The following is a 15,646-nucleotide window of genomic DNA, read 5'->3' as shown; positions in this document are numbered from 1 at the left end:
AATAATTTGCCTTGGCTTGCTCTTTCTACTCTAATTGTCTGCCTGTAATGGCATAGTCTTGAATTTGTGTGTATTCGCATAAAACTTCAGTTATGGACACTGAAATCTGAATTTCATAGAATTTTTAAAAACTTTTTATTTAAAAATCATTTTAGATTCACATAAAGTTGCAAAAAATATCCAGGGGAGTCCCATGCACCTGTCACTCAGTCCTCTCCACAATGGTGACACCATGCATAGCTGTAGCACACAATCAAATATAGCAGAGTGATGCTGGTATAATCCACAGATTCAGACCTCACCAGTTTTGCAAGCATGTGGTGTATGTGTGTGTGTCTAGTTCTATGCAGTGTTATCACCTTTGTAAGCTTCATGTAACTACTACCACATTCAAGATACAGACCAGTTTCATCACAAAGCTCCCTCATGCTACCCACTTTACAGCCACTCATCCACTCTCCTCATCCCCCACTACTTATCTATTCTCTATTTCTAACTTTCGGTAAGTCAAAAATATTATACAAATGAAATCATACAGTATGTGACGTTTGGTGATTTCTTTTTTTCACTCTGCATAATTCCCTTGAGCACCTTCCAAGTTGTTAATAGTTCCCTTCCTTTTTATTGCTGAATTGTATCCCATGGCATGGATGTACCACAGTTAATTTAACCATTTGCCCAAGGAAGGATATTTGGGTTGTTTCCAGTTTGGGGCTAATAGGAATATAGCTGCTATAAACATTTATGTACAGGTTTTTGTATGAACATAAGTTTCCATTTTTCTGGGATAAATGCCCAATATAGCAATTGCAAGGTCATATGGCAAGCATCCACTTAGTTTTTAAAAAGTGGCTATACTGTTTTACATTCCCACCAGCTGTATGAGTGATCCAGTGTCTAACATTCTGATTGATGTTATCACTATTTTCCAGTCATTATCAAAGGTTTATAGAGATACGTGATTGTGGTTTTGTTTTTCCCTAATGGCTAATGATGTTGAACATTGTTTCATGTTCTTCTTTGCCATCTGTATACTCTCTTCAGAGAAATGTCTCTTCCTATCTTTTGCTCATTTTCAAATTGGATTTTTTTTTACTGTTGAGTTTTGAGAGTACATATCGTAGATACACGTCCTTTGTCAGACATGTGGTTTCCAAATATTTTCTTTGATCTTAAATTGTCTTCTCCTTCTCTTTACAGAGTATTTTTCATTTGAACGGTTTTAAAAAAATATTTATTGAACAACGATTTTCTTAAGTAAGCATCTTTAAACAGGGCTAATTAGTGGTGTGGAAACTACAGACTTCAAAGTATACTGTATTTCTGCTTAGAGTTCTCTATATAGGGAGGTCTAAGATAGCACAAAACAAATATGATTTATCTGTTTTGCCCAATTTCCCAGTATCTTCTTTTCATAAAAAGATACTGAAATAACTCATACCTCTCAGACACAAAACCTCAGTCCCAGTACCTCCCAGACACATTCCATCTGTTACCTTATCCTTTTCTCTTTTAACTCTTAAATATTTGTATTAGAATAAAATTATTCCCTGTCTCGCCATTTCTGAAGCCAAGGGCCTCTGAAGCCTAATAAAAGGAAAGTTGTTGCTGTTGTTGTTTTCTAATTTTCTATGAAACTCAAGATCTTTTGCTTAATAAAGTATGGGAAATATCACAGTGCAATGGTCTGACTTTTTTGTCTAGAAGCAGAAGGAGACAGAGCAAAGTAAATATCTACTCCAGACACGGGACAGGTGGGGTCCCGGAAAAATCTGGATGGGAGGAAAGCATTCTGATCAGGCCATGACAGCCACATGATACACTTTGACATTTAGGATTAAAAGCCCTGAGCCATGAAAGGAGTTTGGGGACAAGCTAAATAGAACACAGATAGATAATATGAGATACGTAAAGTAGGACATAATCAATTCTGCCTGGGTGAATAGTAGAGTCACGAGGAAGAGACATTTGATCTAGATCTTGCTGGATAGTTTTACATCAAATGCTTATTTTTCTTCCATCATGAATATGAAACACTAATTAAAGAAAATCTGGAAAATGGAATTGAATTTTCAAGGATGAGTTTGTCAGGTAAAAGTCTAACTGTTTAGAGGGATCAAATTCATCTTCATTTATTCATTCAGTGCGTATTTATTGCCTTAGCCCCATTCCAGATTCCAGGAATGCAAAAGCAGTTCTTGCCAAAAAGGGCTTTTAAGTTGGTAGGATGACAAAGGGATCCAAGACAATTGCAATACAATGTGAAAGTGCAAAGTAAGCACAGGAAGACTTAGAAGTACATGGTAGCCTCTAATCTGGATAGATTGAGGGCTCTGAGATTTACAATGTTAGGCCAGGATTATTCATATTAAGCATTATCTTGATTACACACACACACACACACACACACACACACACACACACATATATATATATATATATATATATATATATATATATATATATATATATATATACTGTATACGTATTTAATGATGCTTTGAAACGTAAAGGTGTGAAATGGAAAAGTATGAGGAACTGGGAGAAACTCCCTGACCAAAATCTAATGTAGACACATATATGTGGAAGCTACTCATAATTTGCTTGCACTTTTCCATTCCACTCCCTCCGACCTGACAAATGGAGTCCTTAAGGGTTACCTTGGTAAGATTTAGGTGGGGGGGGAAAAACAGAATCCAGCAGAGAGACCCTCTGCCACAGTAGATACAGGAAGAATTTGAAGTCATGTTTCTTCCATTTCTCTTGACCTCCTTTCAGGAGTCCAGTTCTGTCCTAGCTCTGTGTGTAAATGAAGAAATAAAATGACTGCAAAGTTGGGAGGCGACAATTAGGCAAACAAAACAGCAAAAGAACGCCTACCGGGTAATTGAGAGAAAGGATATATTTAACAATCTCCATATACTCTCATAGTTTATTTGAACCTTCATAACAACGCTCTCGATTCGGGTGATCAAACAGGCTCACATTACAGAGAGTCAGCAACTTGCTGGAGCACACCACACTGAGCATAAACCCTCTGCCCTGCGGAGAACGGCACCCCTCAACCTGGGAGCTCCGCACCCCACCTCTGCACCTCTGAGAGTTTGGGCCCTCGTCTCTCCTGCCCCCTCCCTCACTGGCTAGCACCGGCCTAGCTCACTAGGTTCATCAGTATAGCGGGACAACCCACAAGGAAGTACCTTTCTGGCCTGGGTCTCCCCACAGCCAGCCTTCACACCGCTCCAGCCTTCACACTGCACCCTCCAGAGTCGAAGGCGCTCTGAGGTCGGGCACGTTGTGTCCAATCCTGCCACCTCTGGGACTCCTAAACGGCCCTGCAAGCCCCTTCTGCCTTCACGCCTCCCCAGCGCTCCTCCGGGCCCGGATCACACCCCGAACGGGCTCCCGCGGCTGCCCACGCAGGCCCACCTGCCGCCCGTGGCCGGAAGCGGGGCCGCCTCGCGCTGCACTCCCCCGCGCAGCCGCGCAACCGTGAGCACAACCGTGAGCGGTTGGTCGGGCTGTGGGGTCTCACCCGTCGGCCTGAGTGCTGAGGTCGCGCCTCGGGAGTCCTCGGTCCCTCTGTCCTTTGAGCCTGGGTTGGTGCGGGGGTGTTTGCGGGCCTGACACGCCGCCCTGACCGCTCAGTGAGTGGTGGCCGCGTTGCTCCACGGAGATGTGCTCGACGCCCGGACTGCCGACGCCGGGAGCCTCGCTGGTCCTGCGGGTGTCCTTCGTGGACGTGCATCGTGAGGTGATCCCCGTGCAGCTATGGGGGCTAGTGGGCGAGCGGCGGGACGAGTACCTGCGGCTGAACCGGGAGATCCAGGAAGCGGCGGCCACGTGTGGCCCGTGGGCGCTGGGCGGCGCCTCGGCCTCACCGGGCGAGCTGTGCCTGGTGCAAGTAGGGCTCCTGTGGCACCGCGGCCGCGTGGTCAGCCGGCAGGCGCAGGAGAGCCGCATCTTCCTGCTGGACGAGGGCCGTACCATCACAGCCGACGCGGGCTCGCTGGTGCCGGGGCGCAGCGAGTATTTCCACCTGCCCTCAGAGGTGCTGGGCTGCGTGCTGGCCGGCCTGGTGCCTGCGGGCGGAGGCTGCGCGGGTGGGGGCGAGCCCCAGCACTGGCCGGCCAGCGCCGTGGACTTCCTTAGCAAGCTGCAGGGCAAGGAGGTGCACGGGCGAGTCCTGGATGTGCTGCTGCTCCACCACCTGGTCCTTCTGGAGGTGCCTGCTCTTTCCCAGCAGATGCAGGAGCTCGGCCTGGCCCGGCAGGTACCCCACAACCTCTTCCGCTCGCTGCTCAAGCGCTACCTGTCGGCAACCAGTGGTGGCCTGGGCTCCAGGACCCCGGTCTTCCAGCGAATCCTGCCCAAGAAAGAGCAGCCGGGCCTCGATTACTTCTATCCCCAGCTGCAGCTGGGCGTGACGGAGCCGGTCGTGGTGACTCAAGTGTGCCATCCCCACCGCGTTCACTGCCAGCTGCGGAGCTTCTCGCAAGAGATCCACCGCCTCTCCGAGAGCATGGCCCACATATACCAGGATTCCTCGGGGACAGGGGATGAGAACTCCACCGTGGCCACCTGGGAAGAGCAGGAGGAGAGCCCAGACAAGCCAGGCTCTCCGTGTGCGTCGTGCGGGTTGGATGGACATTGGTACAGGGCGCTCCTGCTGGAGACTTTTCGGCCCCAGCGCTGTGCCCAGGTGCTTCACGTGGACTTTGGCAGGAAGGAGTTAGTGAGTTGCAGTAGCCTGCGCTACTTGCTGCCTGAATATTTTCGAATGCCGGTGGTGACCTACCCTTGTGCTTTGTATGGTCTCTGGGACGGTGGGAGAGGCTGGTCTCGGTCACAGGTCGGTGACCTAAAGGCACTGATACTGGGCCAAGCAGTGAATGCAAAAATTGAATTTTACTGCTCCTTTGAGCATGTGTATTACGTCACCCTTTATGGAGAAGATGGGCTGAATCTTAACTCTGTCTTCGGGGTCCAGTCCTGTTGCTTGGCTGACCGGTTTCTTCAGAACCCGGGCATAGAGGAGCAGGAGGAGGAGGCACAAGAACCAGATGCCGCCCTTCACTCTCAGTCTCCTGCTGAAGACGTGGATGAAGAGCTTCCACTCCTGGCCTTACGCTCTATCAGGTTAAAGATGAACGCCTTCTATGACGCCCAGGTAGAGTTTGTCAACAATCCTTCGGAGTTTTGGATTCGGTTGAGGAAACACAGTGGCACCTTCAGCAAGTTGATGCGGAGAATGTGCAGTTTCTATTCCTCAGCCAGTAGGCTGGATGGGATAGTTTTGAAACCTGAACCCGATGACCTTTGCTGTGTCAAATGGAAAGAAAACGGCTACTACCGGGCTCTGGTCACCAGATTAGATGACAAGAGTGTGGATGTGTTCTTAGTCGATCGAGGCAATTCAGAAAGTGTGGACTGGTATAATGTGAGGATGCTGCTTCCCCAGTTTAGACAGCTGCCAGCATTGGCTCTGAGGTGCACCCTGGCTGATATTTGGCCTTTGGCAGAGACTTGGAGCCAGGAAGCAATTTCCTTTTTTAAAAAGACTGTGCTCCACAAAGAATTAGTTATCCATGTCCTTGATAAGCAGGACAATCAATATGTTATTGAGATTCTTGATGAATCAAGAACAGGGGAAGAAAACATTAGTAAGGTAATTGCGCAAGCTGGATATGCCAAGTATCAGGAATTTGAAACAAAGGGAAATATTCCTGGACGTGCCCACTCCCCAGGGCATGTTTCAAACCATTTTACTGCTGGGAATAACAAACTGTCTTCTGCCAAGAAGGGAGAACAGGAAGCCAAGCGAGACAAGAAAACTACATCTGCTTCAGAAGCTTTGACTGACACAACAGCTGTTACAAAGGTTTCGGCTGCACTAGTTGTGCAGGAAAAAGAGAAAAGAGTATCTGTTTATTCTCCTCTTACACAGGATTTCTTGGAAATTATATCAGGCTCTTTTTGTAAAGGAAAGCTCAAAGTTGGAAGTACAGTAGATGTCAAAGTGTCTTATGTTGAAAACCCTGGCTATTTCTGGTGCCAGCTAACCAGGAACGTACAAAGATTTAAAACTCTGATGTGTGATATTCAGGACTGTTGCAAGGATACCCCTACTCCTTACCAGGGAACCACCCCCGCTTGTTTGGCACAACGACCAGCCAATGGGAAATGGGCCAGAGCTTTGATCAGTGGGGCACAATCTTCAGAGCATGTCAAAGTAGTATTTGTAGATTATGGAGACAAAGATGTGGTATCTGTGAAGAATATTTATTCAATTAGCGAAGAGTTTCTCAAAGTTAAGGCTCAGGCTTTTAGGTGCAGTCTTTATAATTTAATTCAGCCAACTGGCCAAAATCCTTTAGTTTGGGATGAAAAGGCAATACACGCTTTCAGTGAATTTGTGCACAATGCAGGGGTAGACAATCTAGAATTAAAATGCACAATATTTGCATTGGCCTCAATACATGATGAAGAACTGTTTAATGTCGTGGATTTGCTAACACCCTTTCAGAGCGCATGCCATTTTTTGGTAGAAAAGGGACTTGCGATACCCGTAAAACTTCAGAAGCCTCTGGAGTCCCCTGTTCAGCTACATTCTTACTACTATTCTACTCACGATATGAAAATTGGAAGTGAAGAATCAGTGTACGTAACACATGTTGATGACCCTTGGACATTTTATTGCCAGTTAGGAAGAAATGTAAATATTTTAGAGCAGTTGTCATGTAGTATTACACAACTAAGTCAAGTTTTGCTGAATTTAAAAACGTCTTCCTTGATCCCTGGAAGCTTGTGCCTTGCCAAGTACACTGATGGAAATTGGTATAGGGGGGTAATGATAGAAAGAGAACCGAATAAAATCTTCTTCGTTGATTTTGGGAACATTTATGTGGTAACCAATGACAGTCTGCTTCCAATACCTAGTGACGCATATGATGTCTTACTTTTGCCCATGCAAGCTGTCAAATGTTCATTGTCTGATATTCCTGATTGTATACCAGAAGAAGTTACAACATGGTTCCAGGAGACGGTTTTAGATAAGTCATTGAAGGCTTTGGTTGTAGCAAAAGATCCAGATGGAAGACTGATTATAGAACTATATGATGACAGTATTCAAATTAATGCTAATATTAATGAGAAGTTAGGGCGACTTGGTTACAAAGGCAGGAGAAGAAAAAAAAAAGAAAGTGAAGTACTCTCTACAACAGGCACTCCTGAAGTAAAAACGGAAAATAAGAAGTTGTCACCTGCAGACTATTTAAGTAAATCAGTAGAGAGCAAATTATGCAATATGGAGATCTTGGGAGAATCATACATACCTAAGATCAGCTTAGCCTGTAAGGAACTCAGACTTTTACAAAGTTCAACAAAAACAAACATAGTCACTCAACATCAGGCATCTGTGGGAAATAAAAATAATCAAGTGTCTTCATTAACAACAAAAATGAAAGAAGAAACTTTTGCTGAGCCACCACCTTTGAAAGCCACAAAACCTGAAACCCCTCTTGCAGAGAGTAAAACAGGAGATTCATATAATAAAGATTTGCCTCTAAAATTTTCTGAGTTTCCTCAGAAGACTATAATGCCTGGCTTTAAGACAACTGTATATATTTCTCATATAAATGACCTTTCAGACTTTTATGTTCAACTAACAGAAGATGAGGCTGAACTTAATTTTCTTTCAGAGAGATTAAACAATGTTAGTACAAAGCCAGAATGTTACGCAGGTCCAGCTTTGCAAAAGGGAGATGTAATATGCACCACTTTTCCAGAAGATAACTTATGGTATCGTGCTGTGGTCCAGGAAGAACAACCCAATGACCTCCTCTCTGTACAATTTATAGATTATGGCAATGTTTCTGTGGTTCATACGAACAAGATAGGTAAACTTGATGTGATTAATGCCCTGTTACCAAGCTTGTGCATTCACTGCTCCTTAAGGGGCCTTTGCGTTCCTGAGATTTTAAACAGTAAAGAAATGGTACATTACTTTTCCCAAAGGATAGATGAGGCTCAAATTGAGTGTGAATTTGTTAAATTTCACGACAGATGGGAAGTTATTCTTGCTGATGAACATGGGATCATAGCAGAAGATATGATTAGCAAATATGCTTTCCCTGGAAAAGCTGAAATAGGATGTTCTACTCAAATAATTAAAAGCGACTTTTCAAAGCCTGTCAACAAAACGGACATTGACACTTCGGTGTTTCTTAACTGGTATAACCCAAAGATGAAAACGATAAGCGCTTATGCCACTGTGATAGATGGGCCTGAATATTTTTGGTGTCAGTTTGCTGATACTCAGAAACTTCAGTATTTAGAAGTAGAAGTAAAAACTGTGGGAGAACAGGTAACAAATTGGAGAAGTTGTATCTCATGTCCTCATGTTGGAGATCCTTGCATTGTGAGATATAGAGAAGATGGGCGTTATTATAGGGCACTCATCACCAATATTTGTGAAGATTATCGTGTATCAATCAGGCTTGTGGACTTTGGAAACATCGAAGACTCTGTGGACCCCAAAGCACTCTACAACATTCCTTCTGAACTTCTGGTGGTTCCCATGCAAGCCTTTCCATGTTGCCTCTCGGGATTTAAGTTTCCCGAGGGTGTGTGCCCTCCAGAGGGAAATGACTATTTTTATGAATTAGTAACAGAAGATGTGTTGGAGATAACAATATTAGAAATCAAAAAGGATGTTTGTGATGTCCCTTTAGCAATTGTTGACTTGAAATGCAAAGGCAAAAGTATTAATGAGAAAATGAAGAAATATTCTAAGATTGGTGTTGGTAACAGTGATCTGCCCTATGAAAAAAATGGCCCAGAGCTAAAGGGAGCTCGTGGGTCCCCCGGTCCTGAGGTTGGACTTAAGAAACCAAGTACTAAAGCTGGACAAGAGAAAACGCTGTATGTGGAACCACAGATAGATGACCTCTCTGAGAGAATTAAAGAAGACTTAAACATTATTGAAACCAAACCAAATAAATTCTATGACCCTGAAACTGATAACATTTTTGAAGCTTTTGAAAACCCAAGGAAAGAGAAAATTGGCACTGAGGCCCTGGAAAGTCAAGAAGAATGCCAATTGGTTGACAAAGCAAAGTTTGATAATAAATACCTCGTTACAGGATTTAACACTTTGTTATTACCGTGTGCTAGTGAAACAGAGGAGATATTAGAACTTACTTCACTTGAGGTTCCGCTTTCTCCTGATGATGAATCAAGAGAATTCTTGGAACTGGAATCTATTGAGTTACAGCATTCTCTAGTCGGGGATGAAGAAACAGAAGAGCCCGAACTGGTGTCTCTCCCCGAAGGCTATGACACAGAAGCCACCCTGCAGCCATTTACCGTGCAACTTCCCCTCACCTGCGAAGCCGAGAAACAGCCAGAACTAGAATTACCTACAGCCCGTCTGTGTCTAGATGACGAAATAAACGCGTTGTGTTTAAGAGGTAGTCCGAAAGCCCAAGAATCCATGCATGCTGAGGACACAAGAAAATCAAGTTCTGTGGAATGTTTTGATGACGAGCGTACGTTGCCGTTGCACCTCCATGGACAGAATTGTGATTCCCAAATGCAGCTTGAAGTGAACATATATGAAGAAGAATTTACAGGATATAAAAACAGAGATGCCATTTCATCACTCACTTCCTTGTTCTCTGAAGAAGAATCCAGAGATGGAAGGAAACACAGTAATGCTTTACCAGATTATGTCTCAGGTATGTGAATTTTTTCCCTTTGTCTTCATTTAACTTAGTGTCTTTCCAAATCACTTATTTGTCTTAAAGAACATAATTCTTATTTGAATTTGTAAAAATTAATTTTTTAGGGAAAAGGTTAAAACTTGAAAAGAGAGTCAGATTTGGAGGGTATTTTAAACATAGGGAAATTAAGTTGTGAAATAAGTGTAAAATAATACTTCACATGCTGGATGAAATACTGAATTATTTTGTGATTAAAAATAGAATGCTTAAAATCTGCCTCTCCAAAAAGTAATCACATTAAAATGTAAACAAAACATCTTTAAAAATCAAGAGGTTATTTTTTTCTGGTAAGTTTTTTGTTGGTTTGTTTGTTTTTTAAACATACTGTTCCTTTGCCAAGCACTATTGTAGGCCAGAATTTACAATGGGGATCATTTTCGCAGAGTTTTCAAATTTTAACTCTGGTATTTTGTTTCATGTATATACCTTGACATTCATTTAAAAGCTCTTAAACAAAAACTAGATTTAGGGAGCCTATGTTAATGAAAAAAGTTAATAGCCGTGAGTGAATATTGGAGCACATTTATTGTCAGTAACTTTTCTGTAAGTTATTTCTGCTGCAATTTTCTTGTCTATTTAATAAAATACAAAAATTAAATGAAATGGGTAACTTTAGGGTGTTTTTTTAATATATGTTAGACGTTTTAAATGTCAGTTTTTATGTTATTTAATTTGAGCCGCTGTACAAAATAGGGTTTCTCAATAGAGTGAGGAGGATGAAAATCACCGCAATCCTACCACAAGGAAATGACCGCTGTGAATGCTGTGTCCTATTTCCTTGCTGTGGTCTTTCACCCTCTGTGTGTGTGTGTATTTACATACAGTTTAAGAAATAGAGATCACACTGCACTACAGTGTGCAGGGCTTTATTTCAATCTCTTAAATAGGCTTTCAAGATGGTTTAATTCCATAGTATGCCATCCTGTGGATATATGATAATTTATTTAAATAATACACTAGAATTTTAGTCCCCATAGTTGCATTTTAATAATAATACGTAATAGCCTTGTGATAAGATTGCTCACTTGCAATACGCTGCTTTGCTGTAGAAGCGGTTGTAACCATAGACCATACCACGTAGCAATATTAACCAGCTTTTAGTAGTGATTTTTAATGTTTAGTAGTGATTTTTAATGTTAGAATCAGACTCACATCCTTAAAACACATCACGTGGGGATGGTTTTTGAGGAAAGTGGTAAGGAATTACATGGGGAGGGGCCCCTGGAAGAATTTAAAATAAAATCAAGGAAAGGTGACAAGCTTAGAACGTGTTGTACCATACCTGGTAGTGATTATATAGGAATAGTAAAGGTAGAGTCTGTGTTTGCTTGTGTGTCTAACATTAAGGAATTGAGAGGTATGCACTGAGCCTCACTGTGTTCAATTTGGCAGCTCCACCAGAGAACGCCTATTCTCTGAAAGGATTTAATGTTGGATCCCAATGCGTTGTGTGGTCAAGTCTAAGAAACACGTGGTCTAAATGTGAGATTTTGGAAATAGCTGAAGAAGGCACAAGGGTAAGTTAAAGCTGAAGTACTTCGTCTCAAAATGCACTTGCAGACTGTTAAGGAAATGTGATCAGATGAGAAAATGCAATTAAACGGATGTTCACTGGCTCATTCCCCCTGATATTTTGATGCAGTGCAAAAATCATTTCTAAAGTTCGTATATCAGCATCCTAGCCAGAAATCATCTTAGGCTCTTTCATCTCCCTTACCCCGGAAATCCTATCAGTCACCAAGTTCCACACTCTTCCACTTCTTAGCAATTAGTTAAAACTTTGTATGTCTCATGCCACTACCTTGGTTAAGCCCCTCGTTGTACAACCGGAAAACTCTAATAGCCTTCTGTTTGGTTTACTTCTTCCAGTCTTCCCTCAACTGATTCGTCACACTGCCAGTGTGACATTTGTCAGCTGTAAGTCTGACTACATCCTTCCTGGGTGTAGAAGTTCTTGGGGACTTGCAGTTGATGGTGTTTCTCCTGTGATCTGAAAACCACCTGTATCCCAGTCACCTGGGGTGTTAAACTGTCGATTCCTGGGCCGTGCCCTGGCTGGCTGACTCAGAATTTCTGGGCACAGGACCAGGACTGTGCATTCTTATACCGTTAAAATTTGAGAATCACTGGCCTGGAATAGAAAAGTCAAGCTCATCAACATGGTTGGTCCTTCAAGATTAAGTGTCGATGCATGATCTAGGCTTAGGTCTTACTCCTGTATGTTTTGTACTTTATATCAAATGAACATCCAACTGCTTGATTTCTCTTACATGTACTAAACTATTCTGCTTGGTTTCTTTGATGTATTTAGTAACGCGGTTCTATTTGCCTATATTCTATCCCTTTCTCAATGGGTTAATTTCCACTTATCTTTTAAAGGTTTACTTCAGCCATTGCCTCTTCCAGGAAGCATTTACTAGCATTATTTTCTAACTCTCTCTATCTCTTTCCCACCCTAAATCAGTTACAGTATTTGGAAACTACAAATTTTTATGATTTATTTTTTTCCTCTGGTAGGTTTTGAACCTTTCAAATGGCATGGAAGAGATAGTAAACCCTGAGAATGTCTGGAATGGCATACCCAAGTTGGATAAGAGTCCATCTGAGGTATGGAATTATAGAAATAGTAATTCATAAGAGCATTGTCCTTCATTTTAAAAGGTGACAAACTATTTCCAACGCCCTTGTGTTTAAAAATAATGGAGAGAAAAAGTACTAATATTGTAATAACAAAAATGAAAAACAGCAATGACAAAATCAGTGTTTCTGGACTTTATGCCACCACACATCCTTTTGGGAAAGCTAGTTATTAATGTTTTACTCCCTGATTTTTATTTTGGGATTTAAAAACGGAAAATTGTTTAGTGTTCATGATCTTCGTACAATACATTTGATGCAGAAATCCTAGGAAAATGGCAAAGTTAAAAAGGGGAAAGTATCACCTATAATACATTCATCCAAAGATAAACAGATTGATCTGTTTGGTGTTATTTCATAGTTTTTCTGTTTATATGAAATACTCATATATCATCTACATATTTTGAACATAGTTGACTTCTTTCTACACACAGGTTTATATTCTGTGTTTTTCATTTAAAATTACAAGGTGGGCAATTTCCCATGCCATTTGAGTTTATCCTATTTGGAATTTGTTGAACTTCTTGCTTCAGAGTCTGTGTCTGACAGTTCCAATATCTGGTCATCTCAGGGTTTGCATCTGCCGATTATCTTGAGAAACGATTAGCTTTTCCTGCTTCTTTTTATGTTGAGTAATTTTGTATTATACCCTGAATGTTTGTAAGAAGACTTTGGATCCTGTTAAAATCCTTTAGAAAATATCGAAGGTTTTGTTTTAACAGGTGATCAACCCAGTTAGATTCATACCACAAGTCCTGTCTGTGCTTCTGTGTTTGCTGCTCCAGTGTCAGTTTAATTTTCTAAGCCTTTGCTATAATGTTAGGGCTGCCCAGGACATAAGCCACTCGGGGTAGTGTGGACCTTGGGCAGTGGTGTATGCTGTAGCTGAGGTGTGAAAGACTCTACTATGCTTGGTTGGTTCTCTCCTGTATGTGCATAATTCAGGGGGGACCTTGGGACCTACATCGGCTCACGTATGGTATTAGTATCGGGGTTTCACATTTTCCAATTTTTTTTCTCCCTGAGATTTTCTCCACACTTCCAGATTCCAAGGGTCCTCTTTCATCCAGCCCCTAGGGATCCCTTTTTCTGGTCCTTTGGCCGGAAGGCATATTTCTAGCCAGGTTTTCCCTCTGAGCGGCCATGCAGTTCTGTTTGAGCCTGCCTTGGGAGTGAAGTAGATAAAGAGAAAAAAAAAAAAAAAAAAAAATCTCCTCCCCCAACTCTTCAAATCACAGAGGGCCTTTTCCCAGTTCCACAGCCAGAGTCTGCTGTCAAGACTTTTAGGTACCTGCACTGTGACTGCTGCCCCCAGGCCATGACTGGAGCAGCTTTCAAGACAGGGCCAGGAGAAAACAAACAAACACACGATGAAAGGATTTCCTACCCACTCCCAATTCTCTAGCCTTCAGAGGCCTCTTTTCCCAGTGCACTGGCTAGAAATAAGGGATTTCTCACAGAGTTTTACTGTCCACCGCAGCTGGAGAGCTCTGATTTGGTCCAACCTCAGGTCAAACCTAGGAGACAAGGAAGAGGGACAGACAGACAGACAGACAGACAGAATATACCTGTGAAACTCACCCCTATTACGAGTTATTATTCAAGTTTTTAGTTCAGTCCTCATTCTGCCTGTTCTTGCTTACTTTTCAGAGTCCACAGGTACTGGATTTTGTATTGTTTCCAGAATTTTTAGTTGTAGTCAGTGTAAGAGAGAAACTATTTGGTTTATCCATCTTGGCTGCAAGAAGTAGGCTACAAGTGCAGAATATTCCATGACATTAATGGTCAATAATTTATTAAACCATTTCTCCTAGTGTTGGACATTTAGGTAGTTTGAAAAGTTTCACTATGAGAGATCATTGAACATATCTCTTCACCTTATGTTAATTCCAATGTTTACTTGTCAAAAATAATAGTCTGCTTCACGAATGTTGCATTAGTATTTACTAAAACTTTTACATTCTCATCTTTTCCACTAATTTTTAAGAATCCACAGACAAATACATCGATCTAGACTTACAGTATTTTTTTTGGATTAACTGCACCACACCTGCCAAATAGTAGAGAATCATTTAAGACGATTTAAAGTGTTCATAAAATAATATAGACACAACTATTAATACCTAGCACTTTCAGCTGATTAGCAAATACAGAAACTATCTATGAGTAAGGCTTCACATTTTTACTGGGTTCTTAATGACAGTTAAATGATCCTTTCCTTAAATTTGAAGAAACTTAGATGCCTGTCTACAGATGAGCTGGTTTTGCACTTCAAAAGTGAATATTGTGAGTCATTACGTTATGCATGACCATTTTTTTGTGATACATCAAGTCACTATAATCTGGGAGTCTGTTGGATTACATTTTTTTTTTTGCATCTGAGCTATTTTATTTCACCATAAGAATATGTCTCCGGAATTCATTTCTGTAACACATCATTCATACACAGGATGCTATTAGGTGTTGAGAAGAACCTAGAAGAAGTATCCCTCTTCAGTAAGTCTTTAATAAAGCATCGGTTATGTGTTTGAGCAGCAGCCCCTTGAACAATGCACCAGACACCACTAGCGTTGTGGAAGTTTGGGAGCTAAAAATTGGAAAAGGGTCCTTTATTCCCTGGGTGCAAAGCACCAGTAGAGATGGTCCAGAGAAATGAGTAGTTGAAGAATAAAAAATGTACTTGAGGTCATTCTTTACTATAAAATCAGATTGTCATACTTTTAAAAGGATTATTTTTTGTTGGCTATACCATTTTTCTGGTTTATCTATGGTCCCCTTTCTGATTTTAATTATTTTGTTCCTATAATAAAAAACTGGTTGTAATCCAAAGGTTCCTTTTGTTAGGCTATATTCCAAGCAGGCCTGGGAAAAGATCTTTACTTCATGTCATCGGAGGATGCCTCAATTAAAGGTAACTTGTGTTTCTAAAACAAAATACTTTTATCACCCAGAATGCCAAATCTTAAAGATACCGTTACCCTGAATCCTCAAACAAAAATGGTTTATCAATTTATTTGGATGTTAGTAGTAGGAAAACAAAACACTTTAGCTAAAAATGTTAAATGTGCTTATGGGGATAAATACCCAAAAAGAGGAATTCTTGAAATACATAGGAAATGTGTTTGTTGATTGAATTAATCTTGAAAGTTAAATTGTGAATATGATAAATTCGTATTTTAAAGGATTTTCTCAGTGTTAATTAGTCCATATGTTCAAATGACCTATTG

General features: G+C 41.4%; 1 protein-coding gene across 1 annotated transcript; it reads left to right on the top strand.

The window, feature by feature from the left end:
* The first annotated feature begins 2,798 nt into the window (after positions 1 to 2,798).
* TDRD6 (tudor domain containing 6) lies at positions 2,799 to 14,724 on the top strand. Its single transcript, XM_019734667.3, has 3 exons — positions 2,799 to 9,737; positions 11,175 to 11,299; positions 12,300 to 14,724. Exons 1-3 carry the CDS (start codon positions 3,677 to 3,679, stop codon positions 12,417 to 12,419), a joined length of 6,306 nt encoding a protein of 2,101 aa, XP_019590226.3. The 5' UTR covers positions 2,799 to 3,676; the 3' UTR covers positions 12,420 to 14,724.
* Positions 14,725 to 15,646: the final 922 nt, after the last annotated feature.

Source organism: Rhinolophus sinicus, chromosome 2, assembly GCF_057876585.1.
Source record: "Rhinolophus sinicus isolate RSI-liver-muscle chromosome 2, RSI-T2T, whole genome shotgun sequence".
Taxonomy (NCBI): domain Eukaryota; kingdom Metazoa; phylum Chordata; class Mammalia; order Chiroptera; family Rhinolophidae; genus Rhinolophus; species Rhinolophus sinicus.
The sequence above is the reverse complement of the archived record's forward strand: the minus strand, read 5'-3'. Positions and strand labels throughout refer to the sequence as shown.

Coding starts and splice junctions, on each gene's coding strand:
- TDRD6 (XM_019734667.3), top strand. CDS start 3,677: ATGTGCTCGACGCCCGGACTGCCGACGCCGGGAGCCTCGCTGGTCCTG. Junction 9,738..11,174: donor TTTACCAGATTATGTCTCAG/GTATGTGAATTT, acceptor TCAATTTGGCAG/CTCCACCAGAGAACGCCTAT. Junction 11,300..12,299: donor TAGCTGAAGAAGGCACAAGG/GTAAGTTAAAGC, acceptor TTCCTCTGGTAG/GTTTTGAACCTTTCAAATGG.